This window comes from Hyalella azteca, unplaced genomic scaffold, assembly GCF_000764305.2.
Source record: "Hyalella azteca isolate HAZT.00-mixed unplaced genomic scaffold, Hazt_2.0.2 contig11021, whole genome shotgun sequence".
In the NCBI taxonomy this organism is placed as follows: Eukaryota; Metazoa; Arthropoda; class Malacostraca; order Amphipoda; family Hyalellidae; genus Hyalella; species Hyalella azteca.
The window spans coordinates 50,195-64,301 of NW_025941033.1; the positions used below are offsets into that span (position 1 = coordinate 50,195).

General features: G+C 36.1%; 1 protein-coding gene across 1 annotated transcript; it reads right to left on the reverse strand.

Annotated features, from left to right (window-relative positions):
• On the reverse strand, positions 1-6,778 carry LOC108669120 (JNK-interacting protein 1; the record flags this gene model as incomplete). Its single annotated transcript, XM_018156409.2, is given in 7 exon segments — positions 1-442; positions 989-1,167; positions 2,061-2,180; positions 3,009-3,169; positions 3,662-3,868; positions 4,031-4,153; positions 6,611-6,778. Coding segments are annotated over 7 exon segments (999 nt in total). The 3' UTR covers positions 1-369.
• Between the last annotated feature and the right edge of the window lie 7,329 nt (positions 6,779-14,107).

A 14,107-nucleotide genomic window follows, 5' to 3' on the forward strand; every position in this document is an offset into this window, starting at 1 on the left:
ACATGCTCCCCTTTAAGGGTGACAAACTACGATCGATTTGGCAGCATAGACAAATTTATATGTATACAACTTCAAACTTTTGCACCAGATTTTAGATGGTAGAAGTTACTTTTCAATGTCAGATTTCCTCTTCCTTTTTCCAAGTTTTTCCAATTTTCGGGCTTCAGAATGATGAGTTGACATATTTTTTTTACTGGATTGTCGCGTCATCAAAAGGAGAAATTTTCTGCTCATTAGGACGTCGAGATTAAACGTGCGAATTTTTTAATAAGTGGTTGAATGTGCAGTCAAACTACTATTTAATAATGCGCAGGGCATTTGAAGTGACAAGACCGCTGTTTCAGGACGAGCTCATCAGCATATCTCGTCTCATTCGAGGTAGATATCTTCTATTGGGTATGCCGTCTCGATATACTTCTGGTAAAAGCGCTGGAATGCTCGCCTGCACGATGAATGATAATGATAGAGAAGAGAAAGAAGTAATGTAAAATTTTTGTGACCATTGATCCATGTTTAGATTAAAGTGATAATCGTTATTTTGCTTTTTAAAATAGATTTAAATCTCAGTTTTTGTGAAACCCCGAACGTTGCCTACAATGAATGGCAATGAGACTATGTCAATTTAATTGAGTACGATAAGTAATTTAAAAAAAAAACTAGATAAGATCGTGTAAAAAACATATGCGTAATCAATGGACTAGGAATCCGATCAAATATTCTCGGAAAAATCCAATGATCAAGTTGATAAACCTGTCTGAAGCGAAACAATTTCTGAATCATTTTGATATACATAAGATTGTTTATTAAGCAGAATATCTCAAAAAGAAAAACATTCCATTCATATCAATCACAATGGAAGGTAGAAAATAATTAATTCACATAATAAAAGCCGATCAAATTTAAAATCATATCAAATAATACGCTGGACATCAACGATAGTTGAGTCATTTTATATCGAATATCGTTTTTATAGTCGCAGTTTACCCACCCGACGGCCTCAGCGACAGGCCTGGTGCTCTCCGTGCTGCTGAAGACGTGACAAGCAAACCGTTGGATGGCGGGATGCTTGGTGATGAAGCCGAAGTAGCGGTGATCTTTGGGGTGGAACCCACAGAAGGATACGTGCTTCAGGTGGTAGAAATAGTCGTGGCATGGTCCCGCGCGATCCTGTGTGAGAACACGGTGTGTGAATATGTATAGCAGAAGTTATTAATTGATGGTTGAGTACACGGTGTGTGAATATGTATAACAGAAGTTATTAATTGATGGTTGAGTACACGGTGTGTGAATATGTATAACAGAAGTTATTAATTGATGGTTGAGTACACGGTGTGTGAATATGTATAATAGAAGTTATTAATTGGTGGTTGAGTACACGGTGTGTGAATATGTATAACAGAAGTTATTAATTGATGGTTGAGTACACGGTGTTTTAGTATGAATTGAGACGTTATATACTGGTGACAGTTTTTATTAATGGTTGAGAACACTGTGTGTTGATATGCGTCGAAACGTTATTAGTTTAGGGATGACATTCGATTCGACGACATTGAAATAAAATATGGAATTTCTTTTTATTTATTTGTTTGGTAGAATATTTGTGACTAGAGCCCTCCACTTAAATCCTCTCTAGGTTATGTTAATTGAGAGATAATAATGAAATAAAAGTTTTGTGTCGTCCAAAGTATAGGCATTTATTGGGGCGAATAAGCTCGGAGTGACTGTTCAATGCAAACGTTATTTATTATTGATATCTTTAATTAACTTAGAGCTCAAATTGTTGTTGGGCATTCAGTTGGTATCAACAATAACGGAGTAGTCTTGCAATAACTTTGGTTTTAGAATTTACGATTCTACTAATATAGTATAACTGTGGTAAATACTCTTATGATAACTGTTCCTTGCAGACGATCAACGCTTCTTTCTTTGGAGAAGTATTCATGATTGTGGAGGGTCTTTCCGTCTCGAAAATGAATGACGACTTGACAAAACCTTCGCATTTAAGTGCAAAATCAACGCTCGTGTAAAATGCGTGTAAACGCTCGTGTAGAACCACTCACCAGTCCTCGACTTTTATCGAGCATCCTAATGCCCTGGTCAGACACCTCGAGTATACAGGGCTGCGTGAGGCCACCGCCGGTCTCGTTACGTGCGATCTTACGCACGGCCTGACACAAAACCTGTAAGAAAATAATATACTATAAGTTAAATTCATTTTCATGATAGTTACTAGTATGTAAAATACCCTTGAATATTATCCCTTGGCAAAGTAAACATGAAATAGACAAATATTATAACCACTTTGCGGGTCATGCGGGACAAAATAGCGGGTATCCCGACATTACGGTAGCATCTGTATTCCGGGCCTGAGCTCACTAGAAACTAGTTATGGATTGCTGCTACTTTAATGAAGTACTTTATGGCAGTGCGTGATTTGTTACCTATAGATTTGTTATAGCTGATGTAGAGAAACAACGGAAAGAATTACACAATTCAACGGAAAGAGTAGCTTACTCGGCTACGCGAAAACTTGCTGAGAATTATCAAGCATATAAAGAAATTCAGGAAGATAGCTGATACCTTTACTATACAGAGATTCGGATTTCGTCATATTCTAAATAGACATCTGATTATGACAGGAATCGTGCCCACGATGAATTGAGGAAATTTCTCTAAGAAGGTTCAAAGTATCAGGTTGACATAAAACCTGAGCATTATTTTATTTAAACCACATGATGAAATAGTACTGAATTTTACTGCCCGTTCATTGTACCGCCAGTGCATTGTACAAACAATGTAGAAATTCTACATGGGAAATTAAAGTTTTAAATGGTAAGAGGTCGATCGAAAAACTGATCTAAGGTAAAGCGATTTCATGTTTGCCATTATGACCGGTCTTGCTGAACCAAAAAGTTCGGTATTAGGAGACAGTGCATAGAAAAATATTGTAATTACCATTGCAACAGAAAGACGTAATGAACCCAGGTATTATAATAAGATTCGCTTACCTGGTTGCCTTTATGGCAGAGGGTCTCAATGGATCCAAGGTACGACAAGAGGTAGCGTTCTTTCTTCACCCGCGCTGCGGACGGGTCAAATTCTGAATAATCGACGTCCGTGACGTGCGCGGATGGAAATATTCCTTGCCGTCCCGTGCGCAGGTTTACTCCTGTGAAACGAAATATATTGAAACGACGGCCACATTGCTACTGAAATAACAATTCAATAATATTCCATATGACGTGTATGATATAAAAACAAATACGAGCAGTAGACGTACTTCACACCAATTCGTCAGTGCACGCACTCCAAACAAACTCCAGCAATACACGCATTTCACACCAAAGTTCAGTAGTGTTAGAGTATTTGCACAGAAGTTCAAGATTGCACACATCTTCACAATAAATTTTATTAGTGCGTGCACCTTCGCACTATAATTCACCATTGCACGCATATTCATACCATAATTCATCCTTGCACGCCCCTAACACCATAATTAAGCACTGCACGCAATTCACACCAGAATTCATCACTGCACGCACTTTCATTCTATAATTAATCACAGCACGCATATTCATACCATAATTCATCCATGCACGCCCCTAACACCATAATTATGCAATGCACGCAATTCACACCATGAATTCATAATTGTACGCACCTTCACACCAGAGGTCGTCGGCTTCCTTCTGCACGTAGATGGGGTCGCCGATGTCCACTTCGATCTCGTCGGAGTGGCGAGGCTGGAAGCGGTAGAGGCCGCGGTGTGTGGATTCCAGCAACTCGAGCTGCGGGAACATCGAACCACCGCCGCTGCACACGCCATCGACTCCTGAAGATCCCCCCGGTGACTGCGGGGACAGAGACTCTGAAACAGAGAAGATTTGTTAGAGGTAAATTTTTAAATTAAGTAAATAGATGCAGGCGAATATACTTGGAAATTTAAGTTTAAGAAATTGAGCTCTGAATCTCTAAAGGGGTGCTATTATTACCTGTATGCAGTTATCATTCTCATAGAATTTTGAATTACCGTTGACGGTGGTGGCGAGAGGCGACATTGACTTGAGTCCATCTGGCGAGTGTTGCGTCGAGTGGCCAGAGTCGACATCGTGCGAGGGCAGCCGTAGCTCAGAGTCGGGCGAACCCGATTCGTCTGAAAGAGAAACACAAAATTTTAAATAATTAACCATTTAACTCATATTTCATATCCTTGAAGTCTTGACTTATTAATGATACAAGTCCTGAAAATTAAACGCATTTGTTTGAGCATTTGGTATTTATTTCTGTGAATGACTACATTTAAAATATAGTTAGAAAACAGATCGCCTTGTATGTTGAGTGTAAAATGATGCAAAATGGATGTTGGGAGTTGAGCAACGTTTTGTGTCACGTTTTCTTGAGTGATACAAAAAGTGAAGTTTCTGGCATGTCGGAAAGTGACGTTGGTGGCATAAAAACAATTATGGTTTTAGAAGCGACTTGAAACTCTGTTTATGCATTGTGCAAGAAATAAATGCGTTTCTTTTATCTCTCTCTAATCCTAGGAAACCCACGTGAGGTCATGTAGGGATACTCGATATGTATTGTACCGCTTTTTGATGAGAGAGATGGTTTAACAAACTTAGGTTGATGGCATGGCTAAAATGAAGGTAGTGGTATAAAAAAGAAGGTAGTGATATAAATCGTGTATGCACTGACGACCGTGAATTGATCTCCTCAGATTGATGACAAACTTATGCCAAGAATTATTCTTTCACATGCATAAACAATCATAATTTTTTTCACCTTGACTTAATATGCTGCCGACTATTGTAGTCTGCTAATGTTAATTGCAAATGTATTGTAGGCAGCTATTCTATATTGCAAATGTTTAATTTCAAGGTTATTACGTTTGATTCAATATGTTAGCTCGAAATAAGAGGATGCTTAGAAGGCTCGAAACGAAACGGTGCATTCCAGCTCTAATTAATTCCACAAATTAATTCATGAACAAATTACGTGTGTCTAAGCTTGGCCATAAATTTCTAAAATATAACGAGGATAGACAAAATTACTACTGTTTTCCGTTTTAATACTAATAATACGTTGCCAGTAATAATTTTGTTGGCAGGACAGCTCTTATTAGAAAGATATCTAGCCGTGCGAAAGTTTGTTTTGGGTTTATTGCAGAATTTAATGAGCAATTATTCTGGAGTAAGAACTAATTTCTAAATGTAAGTATCATCTTTCTTATAATTAGTTTATTTGAACATAAAGAAGTGCTTCATAACGATCCTTATTTTAACTTCTGATGCTCTAGCTTGGATTATGATTATTTTTTCGGTGGTCTGAAACTTTTTTTTTAAGCTTCACCTCGTTCTTGATTCATTTTGCATTTATACTTTCACGGATCAAGTGCTTTCGTTTCCTCTCTTGACATGGTGACTTTTTTAGATGAGTTGACAATTCCTATTACCTCAACAATTTATGCAATATTATCACGTTAGTTCAACCGTTATCTTTGACCTACATATCTTTGGATATACATAAACCACCCACGCACTTTTAAAAGTATAATCAATACGTTTCGTGTCTGAGCAACAACAGGGCAGCTCAGGTGGATAGCTCTGCATTGATTCGAATTTCGTATCAGCATCGGAACTTCACTATATTTATTATTTTAGCAGGAGGGCTCTGAGATCCAATACGGTAGGAGCTACAAAGATTCAAATGGACTCATGGTTAGTGCTAGAGGAACTCTGGAGATGTGTAATAATTTATTATTATTACTATTATCATTGTTCATCACTATTAATAGTATTATTCTTGCATTTTGTTGCTGGATCCTTCTCAAAAAGCAGAGTAATCAATTACTAGGTAGTAACGCTATATATTATATCAATTACTAGTATATGTAACGCTAAATATTATTAATGTTTAATTATTAACTTCAATTATGACATTCTTCTGTTACTATTTATGCCAAATAACAGCCTACATATTAGTTACGTATGTTATGATGAGGATTTGAAATTTATCTTTTGAAGCTGCAAGCATTTTTGAATGCCACATACTTAGCAAGCATTTTTCTCCTTCTGGACCTCTTAATCATGTTTCCATGCCCTTAAGCAGCCTGTGGTTTTTGAATACAGCAAAATATTTTCAGAATTTTTGTTATATAATTGATTACAATACTATCTAATAACCACGTAAGCTCAAAAAATTAGCAAAGTCAATTCTCATCTCGATCCATTGTATGTTTTAACAAACGTGCGCGTGCTCATACATCGACGCAATTTAATGAATGAGAAATGGTCATGGCTCGCTAAAATAGCAGCGTCTGACATGAGACAGCTCTTTTGTTGGTTATATTACGCAGATTCTGCCCGTCGTGCAATTGAATTTGTCTTCGGCCTATCGTGCACACTAAATTTGTCTCAAATACATGAATAAGTGGAGTTTGTTTTTGCGCTAGGAATTTTTTTTTGAAGACAGGAGCAAGTTGAGTTTGATCCAGCACTTGAAATTTGTCTCGGAGACCAGAACACGCAAAGTTTGATACGTCAATAAGTATAGCTTGATAACGACCAGAGATGAGCAACAAATGAATCAAAGCTTCGATGAAACTCACCGCGTATGTAAGAGTGGCACTTCAGGACCAAGATTGGCCTGGAGTTGCTGGACAAGATGCTCAGGTTTTCTGGGGTGGAGGAACGGGACGCCACGCCACTCTCAGCGTCTGTTATTTCATCCGCCAGGTTCGGCATCCGGAGAGCCAGAATGCTGGCCGTGCTGAACGCTGAAAAAAATCAGAATTTGAATTACCTTCAGAAGAATTATTTTCGGGAATTTTGTAAGAATTTTCTTATTTAAGAATTATTATTAAGAATTAGAAATTATATTAAGAATTATTAATTATGCAGAATTATTTTCGAGAATTTTGTTCTGGCAAAAAGTTAAAAAATCTGTGTGGAGAATAAAATTTAAATGAAAATAATACTCCTCACGCCCTGAGTATGTACTGTATGTGCAGAATTGGTTTCGTTTTAGTCAATCACTTGAAGAAAAAAATTCAGTGAAATGATTAGCTTATAAAAGCGCTTGAAGTAATTATTAACTCCTCTGTTGCTTTTCGAACATGATTTCTCTCCAGGCGCAACTGACGACCTCGAAAAGTCTTCAAGAACCGGGCAACCTACATTCAGACCTGTCTGGAGAAATAGATAAAACCGACCGTGATCCGGCAGATCAAATAAGCTTTGCTCTTGCGTGGGGTGCGTTCATTTTGCCGTTGAGCTGCGCCTCAAATATGAAAATCCATAGGATTGGCGTCTGCTGAGTTTGTTTTTCAGGCAATCGTCGGAGAACCCTAATTGTCATTTCTGGAGGTTCAACTCTCGGTCGAGTTTTGCTGCCATCTTTCAAAATTTTGATATGTAATTTTACTTCTCACACACTTTCAATTGGTGCCTTGATAAATATGCAGAGGTCTGGCTAAGACCTTTAAGATCTGGCTAAGACTTGTAAGGTCTGGCTAAGAATTTTATGCGCCTACATGGTTTACAAAATGGCGAAAATTTTAATGTCCATGAATGCCGTCTAATCGTCGAAAATAATGTTCAATTTTAATGACCAGAATAGGCCAGAATGTTAAATTGAATAGGAGCCAGAAGCAGCCTATTGATCCCTGATGTTATTCCGTTTTTCCAGTCGTCGCGTTGCTGATGGATCTACGAGTACTACGGTCAGCAGGAGTCTCCACCTTGCCTTGTTCTCTCATTAGGAAATTAGAAGCTCCACCCGCGAGCTAAATGAGTCCGAATGAGCATTAATGAGTTGTTTCGGGCTGATTTTGGACGATATAACGGAACTCAGTTATCTTCAAACACATTTAATCTAATAGCACGATGCACGGCCCGTATGCACTGATCAAGTTCATTCGAAATGATTGAGAAAAAAAATTTGGTGAAGCAAAGGAATATTAGATACGGAGAATTAAACAAATACCAGTGTGCTCTTCATGCAACACTGATGATATGCATGAAAATTTGAAAATGTCAATTACTTCTATTTTGACATGTGGGTTTAGAACACTCGTCAACAACACTCAAAAATTAGGCTCGCTGCCAAAATATTATGGCAATAATATGGACGATAAGATCATTAGTAAAAAGTATGCTCATAAGTTGTAAAGAAAGTATGTTAGGTATGTAATGAAAGTATTTAATTACTGTTTTTCACTAAACTAAGTTGGAAATGCAAAAGAAGAGCCAGCTTGATACAGGCTGCTTTTTAATACGACAATTTTAAATTGACCATTTTTGAATCGAAAGATCAATCAAGGAATTTACAAAAAGACTATTATCACCAACGTTCATCTTCATATGCATTTCCCGTCTTTGAAAATTTTGTTGATGGCCAACGTTTTTCGTTATACGCCAACCGAGATTGAAGACCGTACCGTTTCAAAACAAGATTTTTTTGTTTAAAACTCTGTCCATTTTACAAAGAAGTTGGTCCAAAGTTTTGACACGCATCATACATGGAAAAAACACTGAGAAAAGATTTTTCTCAAACTTGGTCAAACAATGATTTTTTCTTACATGAATCACCGTCATTGTCAAAGACGCTGCAGGAGAACATGGAAAACTCTATGCGGAACACTTTGCGAAATATTCGATACGGAACAATTTAAGGAGAACAGTATGCGGAACTCATATGCAGAACATTTTGCGAAACACTATGCGGCACATACCATAAAGATCTAACGATACATAATATAACATTTTTGTTATGTTCTTAATTGACCAAACATGCGACTTCATACCTTCGTACCTAACGTCCAAGCGACATGATTGATGTACTATGAGTTTTTATTTACAGAACTGTGAGTTTTAGAGTTTAGAGTTAATGTCCATAAATGTAATTGAGATAATAGTGATGCAAATTCAATTTTGGTCGCTGTAATTAACAGTAACATTAAAAGATAAATTATGCCAAGCAAACAATTTTCAGCAGAATACTGATTTTCCCCAAAATCAGTGTTCTGATGTCATGTGAATAAATGAATTTATCGTGTTTATTTAAACCGCATAAACGCTCAAGTGGATTACAGGACTCAAAAAATTACAGCATTTGAACTTTTTGTAGTAAATAAAAATCTAGAATTAGTTAACGATAATAATATTATTGATTCATTGAAGAACCGCAGAAGCTTTGAAATAACCTTGTATTAGCCAGCTGAGAGGTAGTAGAAGCAGCACAAAATTTTAATGTGCGAATAACTATGATCAATTATAATTCATCTCAGAAGATCTAATGAAACATAATATAACATTTTTGTTCTGTTCATTAAACATACATTTTTGTTCTGTTCTCTTGGTTTCGTGTATTATTTTAGTAGAGGATATTAAACTGAAAAGAAACTGTACAGGTGGTTTGCGTGCAGAACGTCAGCCAGCTGAAGAGGCTAGCGTTCGTAAAGTGGATCAATAGATCGCTCGCCCAAAGTTCTGCGAGGCTTTCGTCTACCGTCGCTCTCACCGCAACTCTCAGTCTCTGTCAATCTCTACAACCCGCTGGTCTCCATACTGGAGGCCTGCTTGTAGATCGTCTTTAAACAAACAACTCAGTCTCTGCCAGTCGCTGGTCGTCTTTAAATAAATATACTTACTCAGTCTCTGCTAGTCGCTGGTCGTCTTTAAATAAATATACTCACTCAGTCTCTGCTAGTCGCTGGTCGTCTTTAAATAAATATACTCACTCAGTCTCTGCCAGTCGCTGGTCGTCTTTAAATAAATATACTCACTCAGTCTCTGCCAGTCGCTGGTCGTCTTTAAATAAATTCACTCACTCAGTCTCTGTCAGACGCTGGTTTCTACCCGTGGAGCCTTTTGAAGGTCGTTTTAGACAAATACACTCAGTCTCTGTCATGTCTCTTATACACATCTAGATGTGTATAAGAGACAGGTTCNATATAAATTCGTTATTGTTTTGTTAAGGGCATGTACTGTCTCTTATACAAATCTAGATGTGTATAAGAGACAGGATTTGGATAGTGAAGCTTGCATCAAATTGAAATTGGAGTCGTAGGGAATTATTTCAAACTAACTGCACTTTTGAGTTGTTATGTGTGGAATATTGTTGACGAGTGTTGTAAAATGGTGATGGAGATGTAATAATTTTTCCCCGATTGAAATATCGTTATTTGTAATAAAATCAATTCTCCATTATTCAATGAATAAATCACTTGACTGTCGCTTTAATATTAGATAAAAATATTATATCCAAATATCTACTAATAAATATTTCAACAGGATAGTTCAACCCATTAATATATAGACAATCTGCTTTGAAAATTTCATTATTTTTATGGTACAACTAAATTTTTTCACCATATTTTTAAATGTTTTTTTTTTTTTGTGAAGAGAAAATATATTTCGTTTAAAATTAAAAATAAAACAAACGCCTCTGTATCTAGCTATACCTACAAAAATTAAATTATTTTAATTAAATTAAATTAAATGATCATGTCACTTTAAGCGCAACATTTGGTGAAATAATTAAAAACGAGACATCATATACATAATTCTCAATCATTTTCGGAACCTATGTGAGTTAATGAAAACTCGAAGTTAGAACACATTCTTTTAGAGCATTAATTGACATCTATTCTATTTTAAAATTTAATTTCACAGAAAATACTATGAACAAAAAGATAAAAGATGCATGACTTATCTGTACTGGACTCGTCTTATTTTAATGAGTTATACTGTGTAATTTTTCCTTAATAGCCCGAGTTTGTGGGACCATACCTCACGCTTGCTAATCTAGCGTAAAGTTTCATGACGGTGTGCGATTAAAACTTCAGACTTTGTAAAATTAGGCGGCAAACACCAACTTGAAGTCGGAACAAGTCTCGTTAGAGCGACGGGTCATAATAGAGCTAACCAAACAATGGAACAAAACACTATTCATGGAAATCCGTGCCGCGACAACTATATTGTTTCCATCGGCACTTATGAATAATATAAGTTTAAAAATTTCTTTTTAAAGACAACACTTCCAAAGAATCCAGTGTCTCCAATCTTAGAGATGTACAATGAATTTCTCATTTAATTTTCGAATATTAAAAAATTAATTTTTCAATTTTTTAATATAATTTTTTTTAATATATAAATTTTTTCAAAATTATTTATTCTGTTGATTGATTCATGCATTGCCTCTGACTTCACAGAAGTGTGCAAAATTTCAGATCAATTAGACAGGTAAAAGTGTGTTAAATATCAGTTATAAGATTTGTAGCTGACAAATTTATTTTTTTAATTTTTTTTTAATATTGAAAATTTGTTTTTTTTTTAATTTTTAAAATCATTTATTTTGACATTTGATTCATGCATTGTCTCCAACTTTAACTTTACACAAGTGTGCAAAATTTCAGATCGATAGGGTAAGTAGAAGTGTATTAAATTTCGATTACAAGATTTGTAGCAGACAAACAAACGAGAAGTGAAGTTAAAGAGAAGTGTTGTAAAAACATCATGCACACGATTTATTTTGTGAGTTTCATTGGAGTTGTTCGTTAACAAACAAGATTCTTTATAGGAATTCAATGAGCTGACGATTAAAATTTTAAATCTGCTTATACTTATATTTAGACTAGGAGCAACAGGCAATTAAAAAACGGGCTCAGCTCATCCTCTTCGTCCCAGCAGCCGTCAGCTCCAGGCTCGAAATTGATATAAATTAAAACCAGGATAGCCTTATAGCCTGCGACTGTAAAACCTATTTATTTTTCATTGAAATGGAATAATTGGCGTTAAAATAATCTTATTGCAGTGCGGATAAGAAATAAGCCAAGAAAGTTAGAATGAGTCCCCTACATATTTACTTGTGAATCCAAGCCGGAGATCTAGGGGAATTTCTCAGATGTTTAATAAAGTAGATAGGGATTCAACTTCTCGTATAAAATGCCTTGACCTGAAATCTGAAACTGAAACGCAATTTGTTTTGATTTCTGTCTTCAAATCACTGCAGACCGTTGCAAATGCAATAACCAGACATCCATTTAATGACCATTTCTACTAAAGCAGTCATTTTGAGCGGTCATTTCCTACAAATACATTACGTCTTCCTCATAAAATACTGTGCAATTATATCGTTGAAATTTCGTTCGCAAATTTTCATGTCAAAATCTCATCTATGCTCTCGTGCTGTCAGTGTTGTAACATTGACAATCAAGAATTAGTTATTATCGCAATTTAGTGTCTTGAGTTATGACAGCTCGCCTATCCCAAATTGATTTTTCATATTTTGGTTGGAATTGTTCCATAAGTTGTATAACCAGCGCAAATTTCATCGCTTAGTTGGATTTAGTCAACAAGGAATAAGTGACCAATTGAAATGGGAAATAATATTATAATTGTGAATCATGATATTAATTGAATAGTAGATTTTTGGCTTTCGTTAAAGCATCATTTTTCATTGTTAAGTAAATTGGCTCCGGATCGGAAATGAAGATGAAATTTAGACACTCTTTCAATAAATAACAAAAGGATTGATAATAATCACGATTATACTAGAATGATTTTAATATAGTTTTCGAGAAAAAGGGCCTTCTTGTTTTCAACGTCGTTTAGAGTGACTGCGAAAACAATGTTCCCCACACAATTTACTGGACTGAGCCCAGGCCACTGCAGAGAAAAAGCGTTGCTCTGTGAATCGTGAGCAGAGCTTACGATTCCATTTCAAGACCAAACACGCCCAGGCTCCATGGGAATTCCCCATGAGAATCTAGGATTTGGGTCTCCGAAGTGCTTGTTTAAAAAAATTCGTTTGGATACAATTTTCGAAATAGTGGTTTTCATGCTTATGCAGGTTCCCATTCGATTGCAAACCAGGAAATGTTGGACGGCCGAAAAATTTTAAATCATTCTGATTGACATACGAAAAGATATAATGCACACATTTTACTTCTTCAATAGAACCCTTTTTTAGTTAAAGATTTTCATGAATATGTAAATTTCTTATTTGGATCAATTTTTAATGAAATGTAAATCCATGAACAAATTCTTAAATTAAGAAGAGAGCCATAGATTCTTATGATGTGGGTGGGTCTTTCCGTCTCGAAAAAGAATGACGCCTTAGAAATACACTCCCATTTAAGTGCAAAATCAATAGAAACACTCGGGTAAAACCACTCACCAGTCCTCGACTTTTATCGAGCATCCTGATGCCCTGGTCGGACACCTCGAGTATACAGGGCTGCGTGAGGCCACTGCCGGTCTCGTTACGTGCGATCTTGCGCACAGCCTGACACAAAACCTGTAAGCAAATAATATACTATCAGTTAAATTCATTTTCATAATAGTTACTACATGTAAAATATTCTCAAATGTTATCCCTTATGATATTATTAATTGGCAAAGTAAACATGAAATAGACATATATATCATAACCACTTTGTAAGGAATTTGTTTTGAAAAATTCGGGTATCCCGACATTGCGGTAGCAACTGTATTGCAGAACGGAGCTGACTAGGAACTAATTATTATATGCATTAGGGTTGTTGAATCTAAGCTCCCATCCTCTTCGAACGTCTTCCTCTGATCTATATCCTACGTGTACATATGGCTGCTACTTTATACTTTAATAGAGTACTTTATAGCAGTGTGTTAAACAAACACAGTACACAAACACAGTTAAACAAACAAACAAACTTCAACTAAAAAAGTAGCAGACTAGGTTATGCGAAAACTTGCTGAGAATTATCTAGAATATAAAGAAATTCAGGTAGAAAGCTGATACCTTTGCAATACAGAGATCCAAATTTCGTCATATTTCAGAGAGATCCAAATTTCGTCACTCCACAATAGACATTTGAATATGACCGGAATTGCGTCCACGAAGAATTAAGGAAATTTTCGGTAAGATGGTTTCATGTATAATGTAGACATAAAACCCGAACATTACTGAATTCAAAACCACATGCTGATATAGAGCAGAATTTTACTACCCGTTTATTGTACTCCCCGAACATTGTAACAAACACTGTAGAAATTATAGATGGAAAAATTCCTGTGTCCATGGTATCAGGTCGATCGAAAAACTGATCTAAGGTAAAGCGATT